We start from the raw sequence: 20,259 nt of genomic DNA, 5'->3' as shown, positions 1-20,259 counted from the left end.
CTCAAGAACTGTAATAATTGCCATAATGAGGTTTAAAGATATTTTGGTCCAAAGTTAACCGAGTCTGGGAACATTTGAACGATGTCTCTACGGTAAAGTTCGGCCGACCAATAACCGTCTGAATTTTCCCCTTTTTTACTCCGCTTCTTGGCATCTAGTGTTGCCACGGTAACGCTTTTGGCTGAGGAAAGTATTGCCCTTCGAGGCACGATGGAAATGCATCCAACGATGTATGCTATGCATGGGTGCACGTTCTGGTTCAGGCTACGTTAACGGATAGGGTTTTTATTTCACCATGGTAAAAAGCCCCATCCGAATGAATGGGGCCATTTGACATGGATTTTGACATGAAAATCCCAGCTTCATGAGATTTTAATATGAGATTTTAATAGGCCACAGCGTGGCGAGTCAGGGAACATTTGTATGATGTCTCTACGATAACCTGTTGCGTCCAAAGTAAAATTGAAAGTTAAATATCACAAAAACTGTAATAATTGGCATAATGAGGTTGTACGGTCCTTTAGAGCCAATCGGGCCGAGTGTTTGTAAATCTGAACAATGTCTCTACGATAAAGTTGGGCCGAGCAATAAGCGCCACCATGTCTCTGTCCACAGTACCAGCTGGACAGCGAGCAGCTGTCGGAGACGCTGACGAAGCTCAACAACAGCCTGGACCCCAAAGCCCTCAGCAAGAAGAGCAAGTCGGAGACGCTGCTGCAGCTGGAGGTAGGAACACCCCGGCTTCTGCAAATCAATCCGCCATTGAAGCCCAGAGATGCCGACGCACAAGTTCCCTGCTGGCACGTATTGCTGACATAGAGCGGTGGTCGGCCCAGAACCTCCTGCACTTAAACCTGCACTTAAACCAGGACCAGACAGAGAGCATGGTGTTTTGGGGAAACTGTGACGACTAGCTTTGTTGCCTCGTCCTCGTCGTTCAGTCCTTATGTCAGAAATCTGGGGGTGATTTTTGATAGTTTTTTCAAATTTGACAGACAAGTTGATGATGTCGTTAGGACAAGTTTTTATCAGTTACGTACGGAAGAGTATTAGGGCCGGAGAAAAAATATTTGAGAGGGGAAGATTTTTTTTTTATTGTGCACTTCGAGAAAAAAGTCGAAATGTTGAGATTAATGTTGAAATACAATTTTAAGAAAAAAGTTGAAACATTTCGACTTTTTTCTCGAAGTGCACAATAAAAAGAAATCTTCCCCTCTCAAATATTTTCAATCAAACACAATAAACAAAAACGATATATAAATAAATAAATTAATTGGTTAAATTAAAAAAACGTTTTTTAATAAAAAAAATAAATTAATAAATTAAATTAAACTAAGGAGGGGCAGAAAATAGTTACAATGGGTCACCAGTTCCACTGCACAGACCAACCTATCAAAAAAGTTCACAAGCAGGGTAGAAGTATCATTGGTCCTTAATATACTTTAGTACTGGGTTCCACATCCTGGAGAACTTCAGAAGATTGCCGGATAGTTAATGTCTCAGTCTTTCAACATGTAAAACACTTATGAGTTCCCTCAACCAAGCCTCACACTTGGGGGCTGAATCAGATTTCCACAGTTTTAGGACACATCTCTTGGCGATCATCATGCCAAGTTGTCAGGGCGATACCTATGTTGCAGTCCAAGTTTTCCATAGTAGCAAAATGTCCAAATAGAGCGGTTTCAGGATCATAACTGAAAGATGAGAGACCAAAAAGTGTACAGTTTCGAGCAAGAGAGCTTTCCGTAGTGTTGCACCTATTACAAAGTGGAGACACATTAGGAACAATTCTGTGCAGATTGTATGTTGTATTTCTGTATGTTTTATTCTGTAAAGCACTTTGGCTCACCTAGAGGTGGCTGCAAAGGGCTATATAAATAAAGTACATTTACATTTCACTGTGATGTGGGAGAGAGTTTGTAAGAGTTTCTGGTCCGGTTTTCCCCCCAGGGGGAGGAGAACACGGTGCAGAACTGCGACCAGCTGCTGGCCGACCTCCGCAGACGCAGCACCACCATCGCCCCCCTCAAGCTGCGGCGCAGCGCCCCCAGCAGGCCGGTCACCGTGGAGTCGCTGTGCGACTGGGAGTCCGACCAGGTGAGATCTGGATACACATGTGGTTATCGTGTTTGCAGCAAAAGACACACATGGCAGTTTGACAAACAGCATAAAAACAGACACAGGACAGTAACACAGACACGCTGCATCCCCTTGTACATAATAGAACCTTAAACCTAAAACTTAGAAACTAGGACCTAAAATCTAGAAACTAGAAACTAGGACCTAGAACCTAAAACCTGCAAGCTAGGACCTAGAACCTAGAACCTAAAAACTAGAACCTGAAACTTAGAACCTAAAACCTAGAACCTGAAACCTAGAAAGTAGGACCTAGAAATAAGAACCTAGAACCTAAAACCTAGAATCTAGAACCTAGAATCTAGAACCTAGAACCTGGAACCTGGAACCTAGATATATATACAAGACTGTCTCAGAAAAGTAGAATATATGATAAAGTTCTTTATTTTCTGTAATGCAATTAAAAAAACAAAAATGTCATACATTCTGGATTCATTACAAATCAACTGAAATATTGCAAGCCTTTTATTATTTTAATATTGCTGATTATGGTTTACAGTTTAAGATTAAGATTCCCAGAATATTCTAATTTTTTGAGATAGGATATTTGAGTTTTCTTAAGCTGTAAGCCATGATCAGCAATATTAAAATAATAAAAGGCTTGCAATATTTCAGTTGATTTGTAATGAATCCAGAATGTATGACATTTTTGTTTTTGTAATTGCATTACAGAAAATCACAATATTCAAATTTTCTGAGACAGTCCTGTATAGATAGATATAGATATGTGTTTATTGTCCCCGTGGGGGAAATTTGTTTGCAGCAAAAGACACACATGGCAATTTGACAAACAGCATAAAAACAGGGACATAGAACAGAAACACAGACACTTGTACGTGGTATTACCAGCCAGCTGGGGGGCTATTTCCTAGAAGTATTTAAAAGTTTAATGGCTTGGGGGATAAAGGACTTGTTTGACCTGTTTTTAGTGAACAAGGGGGGGGCAATAACGCTGAGCTGATGCAACAGTTTAAACCTGGAGGTAAGTGGGAGCCTCATCATCAGCCACAATGGCCTTTGGCTTGTTTGTTACCGTCTCTGTACATGTTTGGAGGCTGTTGTTACTGTCCTCATAACAGACCTCTTTTGAGCCTCAGAACCAATTCCCAAACCAGTAGATGATGCAGAAAGTTAAAACACTTTAAATAAAAGCACAATAAAACATGTGGGCCATTTTTCCATGAACATTAAAAGCCAGCAGATCTGTGGGTTTACGGTTAACAGGCGGATCTTCCCCCCCTCACCCTCTCACTTCACTGTCTCGTTCCCCCCAGGGTTTCCTGTCCAGAGGGGAGAAGTTCTCCCTGAAATCCATCTCTGAGAACGAGGACTGGGACGTCACGTCCTCCGACGGCGTGACCAAGACCTTCCCGGGGGTTTGTTTCCAGATCCCTCCCCCCGACCCCGAGGCCATCGACAGAGTGGACCTGTGAGTACCGGATAAACATTCTTACCCTGGTATAAGACGGGTGTAACGGTACACAGAGGTCAGAGTGGACCTGTGAGTACCGGATAAACATTCTTACCCTGGTATAAGACGGGTGTAACGGTACACAGAGGTCAGAGTGGACCTGTGAGTACGGATAAACATTCTTACCCTGGTATAAGACGGGTGTAACGGTACACAGAAGTCAGAGTGGACCTGTGAGTACCGGATAAACGTTCTTACCCTGGCCTACGACGGGTGTAACGGTACAGAGGTCAGAGTGGACCTGTGAGTACCGGATAAACACTCTTACCCTGGTATAAGACGGGTGTAACGGTACACAGAAGTCAGGGTGGACCTGTGAGTACCGGATAAACACTCTTACCCTGGTATAAGACGGGTGTAACGGTACACAGGAGTCAGAGTGGACCTGTGAGTACCGGATAAACATTCTTACCCTGGCCTAGGACGGGTGTAACGGTACAGGAGGCACGCTTAGGTACCAGCCTGGTACAACGGGGAAAAAAGAAAGTAGAAAATAATATTTTGGTCCTTTAATTTTGAAGAATGTAACCATCCAACAATAATGGCTTATTGGTCCTAAGTTTTTAGTGAAGCTGTTCAGTTCTGCTGCAGTGGAAACAGAAAACTGAAAATAAAGTAGGGGTTTATATGGAAGAGTATTAGGGCCAGGCAGGAGAAAAATAAAAATAATATTTTAGAGGAGGAAGATTTTTTTTTATTGTGCACTTCGAGAAAAAAGTCGAAATAACAAGATTGTTGAAATACAATTTCGAGAAAAAAGTCGAAATGTCGAGATTAATGTTGAAGTACAATTTCGAGAAAAAAGTTGAAATGTTGAGAAAAAAGGCAAAATTTCGACTTTATCCTTGAAATTGTATTTCAACATTAATCTCGACATTTCGACTTTTTTCTCGAAGTGCACAATAAAAAAAAATCTTCCCCTCTCCTTGAAATTGTAAAATAAAAATAAAAACGAGAAAAACAACAACATCCCCTACAGATACAATAGGGCCTTCGCACTGTAAGTGCTCGGGCCCTAATAAAATAAAAAACATTTTGGAACCAAATAAATATTTAAACAACATTTAATTAATATTGACAGTCACCCACCCAGCACCCAGCATGTTTTTTCTTTTCTTTTTTCTTTTTCATCTCTTGATTTGATGGGGGGCCCTAGCGCCCCCTACTGACTGATACTGACCAGCCACCGCTAACATCTGTCTCTAATGTGTTAGCATGGCGGCGGCCTAGCGCCCCCTACTGACCAGCCACTGCTAACATCTGTATTGAATGTGTTAGGATGGCGGCGCCCTAGCGCCCCCTACTGACCAGCCACCGCTAACATCTGTCTCTAATGTGTTAGGATGGCGGCGCCCTAGCGCCCCCTACTGACCAGCCGCTGCTAACATCTGTCTCTAATGTGTTAGGATGGGGGGCCCTAGCGCCCCCTACTGACTGATACTGATCAGCCACCACTAACATCTGTCTCTAATGTGTTAGGATGGGCGCGGAACTGGCGGACATCAAGAAAAGAAGAGCGGATCTGGCCTCGTCCCTGAAGAACCACAAATCTGACGCCATCAAGCCCCGACAGTCAGGTTTGTGTTTACCCCTTAAATCCTGAAGCATCACATCAAATATCTTCAGAATTAATTCAGAATTTGTTAAAGGATAGGCCCTTGAGATGTGCCATCTCATTTTCAAGGGGTAATGTGATGTATTGTAATGTTGTATGTTTATACAACATTACAATAATCACATTACAGTACAGACATACATGACATAAAACAAACCCCATCCCACACACAAGCCTAACACATAAGTCTGGTTACAAAATAGACACATTGAATAACCGGGACAATAAAATAAATATAACATAAGAGAGAAAAAAAATAGAAAAAAAGGACAAAAAATACATAAATAAATTAAAAACATAGGCAATTTGGTTTAAGATGAGAGTATATATCCTGGGTTTGAGGGAAGGGCTATTTGAGAAGAGATGGCAAAAGTGGACATTTTATCTTGAGAAAGCATAAGGATGCAGACCTCTTTTTTTTCTTCTCTTTTCTTTTTTTGGATAGATTATTAATGTGCTAACCCACAAGTTTATGTTCATGTTTTTCTACTTTTTATTTTTATTTGTTTGTTTGTTGCACGGTAATATATATATATATATATAATTTTTGTAATCTGGTAAAAATGTGCAGTTGTAATAACCTGAAAATCCAATAAAGACAAAGTGACAAAAAAATTAAAATAAATAAGATGAGAGTATAATGACAACTTAAAACAATGAAAAGAGGTAATAGAACGCAAAAAGAGAGGAAGATTATTCCAATCTGATGGAGCTTTAAAATGAAATTATATTTTACTAACCTCTTTTAAAATTCTAGGAACAAAGAAAAAAGGAAAATTCATATGTCTCAGTGGAGAGTTATATGGAATCATAAGTTCTTTTAAATATGGAGGAAAAACAGTGAAAATAAACACATTTAAAAAGGAAGTGAAGCCGGTGAAACTGCCATCTAGATTTGGGTTGCAACCAGGTCAATGAATCAAACATAAAACAATGATGTTCTGAAAGGACAACGTAACACAAAGAGGTTTAAGATGGGGATCTGGAGTATTTTGATAAATAATATCTGCATAATCAACAAGTGGTAGTATGAGTTGAGAAATTAACCTTTTTTCTGACAGGAAGTGTGAAACAGTTGATTGAAATATCTGGTAATTTGTTACAATTAAAGCCACCCTATGTAGTAACCGCAGCTGGGAGTTGACTCCTCCGTTTCCTCCCGCAGCTCCGGTGTCGGCCGCGGCCCCGGACCCCAAAGCCGCGGCTCTGGCCGAGCAGCTGGACCGTCTGGACGGAGACCTGGCCGGGGCCGAGGAGGCCGTGCTGGGCCGGCTGAGGGCCCCGCTGAACCGGGCCGACCCGGCCGGGGACCTGGCCCAGAGGCTGAGAGAGCAGGAGGTGGGAAAGAAACACATGAATGAATGAATGAATGAATGAATGAATGAATGAATGAATGAATGAATGAATGAATGAATGAATGAATGAATGAAAAGGTAAAATAAACATTGCTTTTGCCAAAAAGGTGTAGCTGAAGCCGTAGCTTATAGTGCCTAATCTTTTTATCTTAAAATCAGCTTAAATATGAGACATTAGCATTACTCCGTGGAAACAAACAATGCATAAAGAAGACAAAAAATAAATAACACAAAATATAAAATTGACGTTTCACATTCTAGAATGTTTTTGATAATATACTTTATAATTATAGTGTTTTATACTTATTTACAATATTTTCTTTAAACATTTTCTTAAACTTGTAGATAGAACTGCACATTTTTAGGTCGTTGTCACAACTATTCCATATTTCTCTAGCCTTGATTGATGTACACCTTTTTTTTAATATTTGTTCTTACTGTCGTCGTCTCAAACATGAGTTTCCTCCTCAGATCATAGTGGGTTTCTTTTATTTGGAACAAATCCTGAATGTAGTTTGGAAGCAGTTTCTGCTGGACTTTAAAGGCAAATAAAACAGTTTTCTGCTCTGCTATATCATGGAATTAGTATTATTATTATTATTAGTATTATATTTAATAAAGAGATTATTTGTTGGTTTATAATAGTCAGATCTATTAATTATCCTTAAAGCTTTTTCTGTGATAAGAAAATAGGGTTTATATTTGTTTTATAGGTGTTACCCCAAACCTCCACACAATAAGTCATGTATGGAACTATGAGTGAGTTATACATTAAAAACTGTTGCTCTTTGACAGAAGATATAATTTGTTTTACTTAATATTGCTAGGCTTTTAGACATTTTTGATTTTACACTATTTATATGTGATTTCCAGCTAAGTTTATCATCAATTATTACCCCCAGGAACTTATTTTCGTATACTCTTTCTATTTCCATACCACTAATTTTAAATGTTATTAATTTTAATCCTGACGGTTTCAGGCTAATGCAAGGCTGCAGGGCCGGCCCAAGCTGGGGCCCTCTATTACTGCCAATAATACTGATTATTGATCATTCACCACTATAAACTTATTTCATGTTCTTCCCTGTCATTACAAATACTATGGAAGAGTATCAGGGCCAGGCAGGAGAAAAATACAAATAATATTTTAAAGGAGGAAGATTTTTTTTTTTTCATTATGCACTTCGAGAAAAAAGTCGAAATTTCGACTTTATTCTTGAAATTTTATTTCAACATTAATCTCGACATTTCGACTTTTTTCTCAAAGTGCCTGGGGTTGATTTACACTTAATATTTAAATATATATATAAATATATATAGTATTAAGTGTGATACTGAGTGTTATCTACAGTGTAGGCCTACTAAAAGAAACAAAATAATAAAATGGATCATTTATAAACCATTTACTGTAAACACGTTATCTACTTTATATAACAGCAATGTGCAACAATTTGCAGTGGAACAACAACAATTAAGTGCAACAACAAAGTACTAGAAAAACTAGAACTATAATTAAAATCACTCAACTTAGATAAACAGAACCTCGTCAATATGTTCTCCACATGAGAATAAATTCAAATGTACAAAAACATTATTAAATAGAATAAACAAATACTTTTTTTTTTTTTTTTTTTTTACAGTTTTTGTACAATAACATACTTTTGATAATGTATGAATCATCACTCACATAAAAAAATAATTTTATTTTTTTCAACTCTTGGGGGCCCCCTGGTGGTCACGGGGCCCTAAGCAGCCGCTTCGTTGGCTTATGCGTTGGGCCGGCTCTGGTCGGCTGAGACCTTTTAAAGCAGGACGTTCACCCTCTGATGTTTGTTCCTGAACAGGAAGCTGCCGGGGCCCTGAAGGCTCTGGAGCAGCAGAAACAGGCGGCTCAGGCCGACCTGCAGCCCCTGCTGGACCAAGACCCCAACGGCACGTCGTCCGGCCTCCCGCTCAAACTCAGCGCCGCCAGCAACAAGTACGACAGCCTGGCCGCGCTGGCCGACCTCTACGAGAAGAAGTAAGTGACCGTTTCAGGAGGAGGGCGCTCCATCGCTCTCCGGTTTCACATCTCAGCTCCAACTTTTGATCCCTAAAAGTCTAAAAAAAAACAGATGTCATGAAGCATTAAAGTCTGCTTTAGTTTGGCTGCTTAGTTGAATTTCACTGAAAACTTCGGGACCGCTCGAGTCTCTCCGGCACCTTTGGGCTCCTGCCGGATGCACAATTACTGAAGAAAGAGAAATAAATGAGTGATTTGGAAAGGTTGGAGCACAGAGGAATGGTTCATTCTGCAGAGATTGCTATGAATATGTACTTAAATTTACAGCATCTGGGGTGCAGAGATGAAAGTACAATGATTATTGTGATGCTCAACCAATATTAAAAGATTCAAAAATGCATAAAATGGGACCTTTTAAGCACAAGTTCAGTAGAAAACCTCACGTACAACCGACTGCCACTAGTGTGGCACAATTTCAGAAGTAAATAGTCTTTTTTGAATCTCTTAATTCCTCAATTTTTCAGAGCAAATGCGTCCCTGAACCTGGAGAACCAGATTAAGAAGGTGGACGGCATCGTCTCCGGGTTTGAGGAGGACCTCAGTGAAGACGGCCCGCTGCCCGAGTCCCCGGACGCCATCCCAGCCCGCGCCGAGGACATCGAGGTGAGGACGGCCGCTCTTAATGTTCCTTTAAAAATCATATCTCAACCACGTCTGAGACTAAAGCTGGGCAGACACTGTGCGATATTTTAAATCGTTTGATTCAGCCCCATCTCAAACTGCACGACTAGATCGATGAGTTCAAAAGTTCACAGCCCACGATTTATGGCCTCACACAAAAACAAACGCGCTGCCTTAAACCTGAATTATGGTTCCGCGTTAAATCGACGGCGTAACCGTACGGTGCGGGTCGCCACCGTATCCTACGCCGTTGGCTCTGCTTTGGTGTAACGCAGAACCATAAATCAGCCTTGGCAATTCGTGCCATTCTGTGTGGCGATAAATGAAAAAAGATTAGACAACGTCGTGATTGGACAAGGGATTGGCTGGGCAGACGTGGGAAATGCAGTCTTTTTTTTCTGCTATTAAAACATGATTTGTAATGTGAATTTGCAACACATTAGACTACAAATAATAGTTTTTGAGATTGCGCATGCTCTCTGTGAAAGGATGAGTCCAATCGGGTCGTAGCTGCTTCAACTGTGCGATTCCTTCACGAGGAGCGACCAGGATTGAAACACGTTTGATTTTCTTGCAAGCACACGATTCTTGATCGGGAGCTCGTCGTGAGGTGTTAATCTCTCGTCGCGGGGTGTTAATATCTCGTCGTGAGGTGTTAATCTCTCGTCGCGGGGTGTTAATCTCTCGTCGTGAGGTGTTAATCTCTCGTCGCGGGGTGTTAATCTCTCGTCGCGGGGTGTTAATCTCTCGTCGTGAGGTGTTAATATCTCGTCGCGAGGTGTTAATCTCTCGTCGCGGGGTGTTAATATCTCGTCGTGAGGTGTTAATCTCTCGTCGCGGGGTGTTAATCTCTCGTCGTGAGGTGTTAATCTCTCGTCGTGAGGTGTTAATCTCTCGTCGCGAGGTGTTAATCTCTCGTCGTGAGGTGTTAATCTCTCGTCGCGAGGTGTTAATCTCTCGTCGTGAGGTGTTAATCTCTCGTCGTGAGGTGTTAATCTCTCGTCGTGAGGTGTTAATCTCTCGACGTGAGGTGTTAATCTCTTGTCGTTACCCCACGTTTACTGCACGAGGCACGAGCAACGATTGGGTCGAAATTCGTCCCGATCCAAAAAATAGTCGCACGACTGGAAAATCGGTTCAAAACGAGCCGACAATCGCACAGTGTCTGCCCGGCTTAACCAAATCCCTGTCTCGTTCAGCGCCAGCGGAGGTCCGTGGCGGCGGCTCAGGACGACGTGAAGAAGCTGAGCCAAGACCTGGAGGCGACGGAGCAACTGTGCAGCTCGCTGCAGCAGAGCTACCAGGAGTACTGCCCCGACGTCCAGCGCCAGGGCAAGGAGGTGAAGCAGCTGCAGACCCGCTACGCCAACGTGGCCTCCCAGCTCAAGGAGAGGTGAGCGCCGCTCAGGAACATCCTACCAGGAAAGGAGACGTAAAACTGTTTGTTTGCAACCTGCGGGGATCAACCATCAACCTGTATGCAGATGATGATGTCTTAATTCTCCCCGTGTGGTGTGGGTTTTCTCCAGTCGCTCCGGTTTCCTCCCACATCCCAAAACACCAACTATTTAGGTTAATTGGAAAATCTATGCTACCCCCTTGTGGTCTGGAGAGGTAGTGTTACAGTTATGGTGTGGCTTTTAAAGATGCTAACAAATGCCAACATTGTGCATGTAAAATTCAGATTTTTGCAGTTATTTTGGCAGTTTTCTGGAGTTAAAACTGACCCACGACATAAAAGGTTTAAGGGGTGGGAAAAGATATCGTGATATTTTGCCGGTCGATTCGATATTGATATTTAAAGAAATGTTTGACTTATAAATCATGTTTCAGATGGGTTGTAAATCCAGTACGACTTTATTGTATAAATGGTCTTGAATAATATTGTTAATCTTAATTTCATATTCTGTAAATAATATGAAAAACATATGCAAATATGTTGTAACTTTAGCTTGTATAGTTACAATAAGATGGCATGGATCATTTGAATTACATCGGTTTGACTGTTTGTCCCATGAATTATTATAATCTGAGGAACGTGCAACTCAGATTTTAAGATGCATGATGCCTTTTACAGTTTTCAGTGAACTACGTATAACAGCGATATATTGCAAAATTTGGATATCGCAATATCATATCGTGATGCGTATCGTATCGTTAGGTCCTTGTTAATACCCGGATAAACATGTTGGTGTATCTTTATGTAAACTTGTGGCTCTAACTGTTATATATGACAAATGTGATATTCCTTGCACAAAATAGGAAAAATATTGTTTTAAATTGTGTTTTTTTTTTCCAACCCAATATTGAAAAGAGAAAGTAAACAGTCTAAATCTTGACATCTGTGCAGGAGTACGAGTCCATGCAGATGATGACACCAACTATTTAGGTTAATTGGGAAATCTAAATTCACTTCAGTAAGTTATAAACGAATCAGAATTACCAATTAATATTTACTTGTTTAAACACTTAAAAAGAAACAACAAAAAAAACAACCTACAAACATAACAAAAACCTTCTAAACCCCCCTGTTACGGACTCATAAAAGTAAAGAAATTAGGCTCAATGAGACCACAACATATTAAGGACGCCACACAAAGATTTCAAGGGTTGAAATCAAATTTTATTGATTGTTGTTTTTAAATTGCTGGGGAGAAAATAAACAAGGAAAAAGGTTAACCCAAAAGTAATGAACCAAAAGGAGATGGAGATCCCGGCCAAAAAGTGTGATGTGTGATTTGTTTCTTATTTATCTTATCTTTTATCTCTTATCTTTTTTATCCTGTAGTTTTTAATTTTAATTTTCTTGCTCTCGATGTTTTATCTTTGTGTCTGTGAAGGGTCTTTGTACGGTGGCTGAGACCCGCCATAGCTGAAAATAAAAGTAACGCTGCAAACAGAAACAAACGCCGCTGCAAATAAAATAAAAAAACGACGCAAATAAAAAAGCCCCAACGGAATTGAATTACCGGGGACTATTTTTGCCGATGCACCGGTGTTGCACATTAAAAATTACACGTAGAAACGTTGAACACTAACCTTTTCACTTATTTTCTCGTTCGTGGTTCTTCTTATTCCTCGCTCTTCTTATTTCTTCCTTTTCACTTACGTCCTCTTCTTCTTTTCCTCTCACGTAAAAAACACCGGTGCATCAGCAAAAATAGTCCCTGGTAATTCACTTCCGTTGTGGCTTTTTTTTTTCGTCGCTTTTTTTAATGCAGCAGCGTTTCTTTATATTTGCAGTGTTTATTTTATTCGCAAAGCGATTATTTTATTTGCAGCAGCGTTTCTTTTTATTTGCAGCGTTTATTTTATTTGCAAAGCGATTATTTTATTTGCAGCGGCGTTTCTTTTTATTTGCAGCGTTTCTTTAATTTTCAGCAATGGCGGGTCTCGGCCACCGTATCTTTGAGATCTGTTAAAGGCGCTATATAAATAAAGTTGATTATCATTATTATTATTTATTCAAACCTGTGATCTTCCTCTCAGGGAAAACATCTTACAAGAGGCTTCTCCGAAGAACCAGGACTTCCAGAGCTCGTGCAAGTCTCTGAACTCCTTCCTGGACAACCTGCCGACGGACCGGGTCGGCCCCGGAGACGACCTGGCCCAGGTGGCTGAGAAGCAGAGCTCCCAGGAGGTGAGAGTGAGGCTGACGCAGCGCCCTGTCTTTGACCGTTGTTCCTCCTGGATAAATACCATGTTCCATCCATGTGAAATAATGATGTACCTTTCTCTGCGCAGAGAGCGGTGGACGACCTGAAGAGGAAGGAGGACGACGTGGACCGGGTGTCTGCGCTCTCTCAGGACCTGCAGAGTCTCCTCAACGTAAGATTCAACCTAATCAAGTTTACCGACACTAGGCCTGAACTTCCTCCTTAAAAACCTCAGACAACGCTCACACACCATGTTTGCAGGGGCGACTCCAAAACTGTTTCCTAGGGGGGGCAGATGGGGCCACTTAAATTCTTACAGGACTTTATTTATTTATTATATCTGTTGTAGTATACAGGCTCAGAAATACTTTTTCTTTTCTTTCTAACTTGTTCTCATATATATTAATGGTTAATACCATGTTGGTAAAAACTTAAGGCATATATATATATATATATATATATATATATATATATATATATATATATATATATATATATATATATATATGTATATATATATGCATTTTTAATATATTATATCATATATATTTTAATATATCATATATTTATTTTATTAATACATATACATATATAATTTTTTGTATATATATATACATACATGGTAATAAGGTATGTAATAATATATGTATATATGTTATAATGTAAATATAAATATTACTAAGTAATACCCTACCTAGTTACTAAGTAACTAATACTATAGAAATATTCATTTAATATAAATACCATGTCATAGCTATCTGTTTCTTGTTATTTTCATACAAAAGTACATTTTTCAATGTTTATAATTATTCACAAGTATGCAGTGTCATAACTACATCTCTGACGTTCATAACAAACCAAACTGTTTGAAAATCTGTTGAGAATTGAGCAAGTTAAGGTTGTTTAAGCAGTACAGGCACCATTAAACACAATGTTATGAGTGAGCGTCTCTCCTGTGGCAAGATGGCCGCCGGTGAACGACGCTGGAGACTCCACCTTGAGTCATCTAGCCTTTATATATATCTATGTTGTCAATGGTCACTGTTGCTATGGACGCTGGTCACTTTTGTGGTGATATGCTGCCCCCTTGTGGTTTGGAGAGGTAGTGTTACATGGTGTGCCTTTTAAAGATGCTAACAAATGGCAATAGTGTGGATGTAAAATTCAGATTTTTGCAGTTATTTTGGCAGTTTTCTGGAGTTAAAACTGACCCACGACATAAAAGGTTTAAGGGGTGGGCAAAGATATCGTGACACTTTCCCGGTCGATTCGATATTGATATTTAAACATTTTTTAACTTATAAATCATGTTTCAGATGGGTTGTAAAGCCGGTACGACTTTATTGTATAAATGAGCTTGAATAATATTTATCTTAATTTCATATTCTGTAAAATATATGAAAAACTTATGCAAATATGTTGTAACTTTAGCTTGTATATTTAATATAAAATGGCATGGATCATTAGAATAAAATTGTTTTGACTTGATTTTAGATGCATAATGCCTTTTACAGTTTTTTTTACAGTGAACAATATACAACAACGATATATCCCAAAATTTGGATATCGCAATATCATATCGTGATGTGTATCGTATGTTTAGGTCCTTGGCAATACCCGTTATAGATAAACATGTGTATCTTTATGTAAACTTGTGACTTTAACTGTTGTATATGAAAAATGTGATATTCCTTGCACAAAATAGGAAAAATATTGTTTTAAATTGTTTTTTTTTCCAACCCAATATTGAAAAGAGAAAGTAAACGGTATAAATCTTGACATCTGTGCAGGACTACGAGTCCAACGTTGACAAATACAACAGCACACTCGAGGATTCTGGCGCCGCAGTTCCTAAGAAACCTCCCATGCTCACGCTCTCTGACGCTGTTCAGAAAGAGGTAAAATGATGGCGTTTTTAACATAATGTGCCCTTGTATATTGACTAAAACAGCAAGGATATTAATCAGTTGTTAACTACAGGAAAAAGATCTGGTGAACCGCTATGCCGAGGCAAAGGCCGAAAACAACCAACGCCTGAAGCAGATGGGCCTGGCCAAGAATCTAATTCAACAGGTAGGAAACATTTAAAAAGTACAAATAATCCGTCATAAATGCTTCTACAGAAGAGGATTAGGGCCATGCAGGAGAAAAAATATTTGAGAGGGGAAGATTTTTTTTTTATTGTGCACTTCCGAGAAAAAAATCGAAATGTTGAGAAAAAAGTTAAAATTTCGAGAAAAAAGTCGATATTTCGAGATTAATGTTGAAATACAATTTCGAGAATAATGTCAAAATTTCACCTTTTTTCTCAACATTTCAACTTTTTTCTTGAAATTGTACTTCAACATTAATCTCGACATTTCCACTTTTTTCTCGACATTTCCACTTTTTTCTCGAAATTTCAACTTTTTTCTCGACATTTCCACTTTTTTCTCGACTTTTTTCTCGACATTTCCACTTTTTTCTCGTCATTTCGACTTTTTTCTTGAAATTGTACTTCAACATTAATCTCGACATTTTGACTTTTTTCTCGACATTTCAACTTTTTTCTCGACATTTCGACTTTATTCATAAAATTTTGACTTTTTTCTCCACATTTCGACTTTTTTCTTGAAATTGTACTTTAACATTAATCTCGACATTTCCACTTTTTTCTCGACATTTCCATTTTTTTCTCGACATTTCCACTTTTTTCTCGACATTTCCACTTTTTTTTCGACATTTCCACTTTTTTCTCGAAGTGCATTATGAAAAAAAATCTTCCTCCTCTAAAATATTATTTAAATTTTTCTCCGGCCTGGCCCTGATACTTTTCCGTATGCGTCACTGCGAACCAGATGACCCTCTGACCTCTGACCAACTTCCTTTTCCTGCAGAACGAGGAGAAGGTGCAGATGGTTGCGCAGCAGCAGGTGCAGCTGCAGAGCCAGCAGAGGAACGCCTGCGAGGTGGACGGCCTGGTGAAAGAGCTGGAGGACGAGAAGGAGAGGGCGACTCACGCCGAGGCCGAGATGAGGACCTACAAAGACCGGATGATGTCGCTGAAGAGCCGGCGAGGGGTGGAGCGCGTGGAGGAGAAGGAGGTGCTGAAGTACTACCGCGACCCCAAGCTGGAGAGCGATCTGGACGACCTGAGCGGCAAGCTCCACGAGGAGGCGCTGAAACGGAGCGCCACCCAGTCGGAGATCGAGCTGCTGAACAAGAAAATCACCGCCGTTCAGGACACGATAAAAAACACCACCCCCAAGCTGGTGACCAGGGAGGTGACGGAGTACGAGAAGGATCCTCAGCTGGACGTGGACGCCGCTAAGATCAGAGACGACATAGCCAAGCTTAGGGACGAGATCCACGCGAAAGACGGAGAGCAGGTTCAGATGAAGACGGAGGTCTCGATTCTCCAGGCGAAGAAGCCGCCCATCAAGGAGAAGGTGGTGAAGAAGGAAGTGGTTAAGGTGGAACAGGATCCCACGATGCTGAGAGCTCTGCAAACGTTTGAGACGGAGATTTCCGACGAGGCCAACACGAGCTCGCTGCTCAATGACCAGATCTTCCAAACCAGGAGTCAGATCAACGCGCTGGAGAGGCTCATTCCCAACATCCAGCCCAAGGTCATCACCAAGGAGGTGAAGAAGATCGAACAAGACCCGGAGCTCATCACGGAGACCAAGAGAATCCGTTCCAACCTCGAGGGAGAGAAGATCGAGAACAACTCCTTGTCCAAGGAAGTCATGGAGCTCAACAACCGCTACCGGCACGTTCAAGACTGGAAGCCCAGAGTGGAAGTGAAGGAGATCGTCAACGAGATCTACCGGATAGACCCCAACACGGAGGTGGAGATCGTGCGAATCCGCAAGGACATCCAAGACTCCGACAAACACCGTGCCGACGTCGAAAAGGAGATCGCCGACGTCACGGCCGATCTGAACGTCCTCCGTTCTCAGAAGCCCGAAGTGGAACTGAAGGAGGTTTTCGAAGAGGTGGTTAAGGAGGAGAGGAGCCCGGAAAACGATCGTGAGATTCAGAGGCTGAACGATCAAGTGAACCACTTGCACAGCAATCACAACTCCCTCCTGGACAAGATCCGCCGGCTCCAGAAAGAGAGGGACGAGTGGAAGGCCGAGAAGTCCAAGGTGGAGACCAAACTGGTCAACAAGGAGGTCATCAAGTACGAGCCCGACCCGCTGCTGGAGAAGGAGGCCGAGCGCCTGCGGAGGAACGTGAGGGAGGAGGCGCAGCTCCGGCGCAGCATGGAGGAGGTGGTGTTCGACCTCCAGAACAAGTGCATCCTGCTGGAGAGGCAGAAGCCCGAGGAGAAGGTGGTGGTGCAGGAGGTGGTGCGCCTGCAGAAGGACCCGCGGCAGCTCGTCGAGCACGAGCGGCTCGGCAGGGACCTGGACGAGGAGGTGACGACCCGGCGTCAGCTGGAGCTGGAGCGGCAGCAGCTCAAGTCCAAGGTGGAGGACAAAGAGAGGGCCGTACGGGAGAGCGAGGAGAGCCAGAGACGGGTCCAAGCCGAGGGCGAGCTCAGGGAGATCCAACGGCGCATCAGCCAGCTGGAGAACGCGCCGCCTCCCGTGGAGGAGAGCATCGTGGTGGAGGAGGTGCTGAAGGTGGAGAGGGACCCCAAGCTGGAGAGGATGACCAACGGCCTGCGCTCCGACATGGACAAGGAAACCAGCGACATCCTGCGTCTGGACCGGGACATCCGTGGCACCAACGCCAAGCTGGAGATCCTGAAGAGAGAGAAGTCCGGGGAGAAGACGGTGTACAAGGAGGTGGTGCGCGTGGAGAAGGACCAGGCCGTGGAGGCGGAGAGGGATCGCCTGAGGGAGCAGTACTCCCAGAGCAAGTTCGACCGGCAAGACCTGGAGGACGAAATCAGACGCCTCGGCGACAAAATCAACCGCCTGACGAGCAGCAAGTCCAACACGTCCAGGGAGGAGACGACGCTGGTCGTCAACAGAGACGCTCTGCAGAGGGAAAAGGACGACCTCAGCCGGGAACTCCGAGACCTGGAGGCCAAGAAACGCGACACCAGCCAGTCCTTCCAGCAGCAGAGCCGGCTGATGGGCGAACGCACGCAGAAGACCCGGCAGAAGAGCATGAAGATGGAGTCCGACTCCCAGCAGCTGGAGAAGCAGATCCTGGACGAGAAGGACAAGATCCACCAGCGGGACGGCACCATCCGCGACCTCCAGTCCAACCTGCAGAAGGAGGAGAGTGCCGAGACGCGGACCAAGGAGACCAACGTCTCCACCAAGATCACCATCCTGGACCCGGACACGGGCAAGGACATGTCCCCGTACGACGCCTACCTGCAGGGCCTCATCACCCGCCAGCAGTACATCGACCTGCAGACGCTGGAGTGCGACTGGGAGGAGATCACGTCCACGGCACCGGACGGGGAGACGTCCGTCCTGCTGGACCGCAAGAGCGGGAAGCAGTACTCCATCAAAGATGCCATCAAGGAAGGGAGGCTGACGGAGAAGGAACTCCAGCAGTACAAACAAGGGAAACTCCCCATCTCCGAGTTCGCCCTGCTGGTGGCGGGCGAGGATAAGAAGCAGCCCAAGCTCGACTCAATCCTCCCAAAGTCCAGCAAGCCGGACAAGTCGGCCCCCTCGGACCTCCCCACGCCTGAGGAGAGATTCCCAGTTTCGGGAGTGATAGACGTGCACACCGACACCGTCTACACGGTCCGCGCCGCCACCATGCGCCGGCTGATCGACCACACCACGGCCCAGCGGCTCCTGGAGGCTCAGGCGGCCACAGGCGGCATCATCGACGTCCAGGACAAGAGGAGATACAAGGTCCACAAGGCCACGAACAGAGGCCTGGTGGAGGAGTCGCAGGTGCAGCGGCTGCTCAACGCGGAGAAGGCCTTCGTGGGCGTGGAGGACCCCATGACCCGAGAGCTGCTGTCTGTGGGCGAGGCCATCCAGAAGGGCTGGATGCAGAAGAGCTCGGCCATGCGCTACATGGAGGCCCAGCACCTGACCGGGGGACTGGTCAGCCCTCGCACCGGCTCCCGGGTCAGCGTCTTCGACGCCGCCGGCTCCAAGATGATCGACAGCACGATGATGAGGGAGCTGCAGGCGGACAGCACCCACGTGAAGGACATCGTAGACCCGCTGACCAAGGAGAAGATCAGCTACAAGCAGGCGCTGGAGCGCTGCAGGACGGACCCGGCGTCCGGCCTGCCCATGCTGCCCGCCTCCTCCAAGGAGTCCGGATACAACTCCTTCGGGCGGTACTAGAGAGACGAGCACGACGCGGAGCTTTCTGATCAAACTGTCCCGCCAGATACGTGGAGTTCATACCGTATTGTCCCGAATATAAGACGACCCCGATTATAAGACGACCCCCTCTTTTCAAGACTCAAGTTTGAAGAAAGACTTTTTGAACACCAAATTCAATTTTTATACAGAAAATAATTACAGTACATCTACAAATGATTATAACAATATATTGGAGAGAAAAAGCATGTTATTTTGACTATTTGAAATCATATCTTGAAGTTTGCAACATAACTTCTCCTCAGCTGCCGGTTCACCTGCCGAACTTCCACCCTCTTTTCTCCAGATTGTCGCTACGTTTCTCCACTTTCTGTTATCTCTTCTCTTATTTTCTCCTCTTTTCTTTCTTATACTATCTTTTAGTTTTCTTCTTCGTGACAGGGGTTCGCTTTGGCCTGGGGAGTTAAGTTCAGCATTCGCTTTAAAGATATCTGGCGCCATCTAGCGGTGTAAATGGGTATAACGTCTAGACCCCGAATGTAAGACGACCCCCACTTTTTCAGTCTTATTTCAATGCAAAAAACACCGTCTTATATTCAGGCCAATACGGTATATTATTGACTCAGGAGACACGTCTTGTATTTGTTTACTACACGTGTCTTATGTGGGCAGATGTTCTTTTATTTTCTTTTTATTTTTATCTAATTTAAAACCAGAGAACATAAATGATGTTTGAGAATGTGTGAAATGAAGATGATGTTATTGACGTAGGGATACTGGGACATGGTGCAATGCTATTGGCCAAGTTTGATTTGATTCTGTATTACTCACGGGCTCAATGTTGTTCACTTTAAACTCACGATTGTTTGATACTTTATGAAGAAACAAACCAATAAATTTAAATTATGATGGTTAACGAGCGCCTCTTCATTTTCAATGCTGGGCCGTCTTTAATGATGATTTACCCTTTTTATTTTTTGTTTCTGTATATCCAGTACTCGAGTTGTAAAATAAATCAGGGGGGATGGTGGATTTTATCATATGGGGACAGATAATCTGTGCTGATTACAAATAATATAATATATTACAAATAATAGCAGTGACCAA

The 20,259-nt window shown here is 42.9% G+C and overlaps 1 protein-coding gene across 1 annotated transcript in view; it reads left to right on the top strand.

The window, feature by feature from the left end:
* Positions 1-20,068, top strand: part of LOC133449664 (envoplakin-like) — a 33,096-nt gene extending 13,028 nt beyond the window's left edge. The window contains exons 10-22 of the mRNA XM_061728788.1: positions 616-726; positions 1,951-2,097; positions 3,411-3,565; positions 5,087-5,184; positions 6,388-6,560; positions 8,422-8,597; positions 9,104-9,242; positions 10,460-10,653; positions 12,750-12,900; positions 13,005-13,088; positions 14,707-14,814; positions 14,897-14,989; positions 15,793-20,068. Of these exons, the coding sequence (XP_061584772.1) occupies positions 616-726; positions 1,951-2,097; positions 3,411-3,565; positions 5,087-5,184; positions 6,388-6,560; positions 8,422-8,597; positions 9,104-9,242; positions 10,460-10,653; positions 12,750-12,900; positions 13,005-13,088; positions 14,707-14,814; positions 14,897-14,989; positions 15,793-19,173 (5,010 nt within the window). The 3' untranslated portion in view covers positions 19,174-20,068. The remainder of the gene's footprint in view (positions 1-615; positions 727-1,950; positions 2,098-3,410; positions 3,566-5,086; positions 5,185-6,387; positions 6,561-8,421; positions 8,598-9,103; positions 9,243-10,459; positions 10,654-12,749; positions 12,901-13,004; positions 13,089-14,706; positions 14,815-14,896; positions 14,990-15,792) is intronic.
* Positions 20,069-20,259: the final 191 nt, after the last annotated feature.

The sequence above is a fragment of the Cololabis saira genome, chromosome 1 (assembly GCF_033807715.1).
Source record: "Cololabis saira isolate AMF1-May2022 chromosome 1, fColSai1.1, whole genome shotgun sequence".
In the NCBI taxonomy this organism is placed as follows: Eukaryota; Metazoa; Chordata; class Actinopteri; order Beloniformes; family Belonidae; genus Cololabis; species Cololabis saira.
Note: the sequence above shows the minus strand (reverse complement) of the source record. Positions and strands in the feature narration are given on the sequence as shown.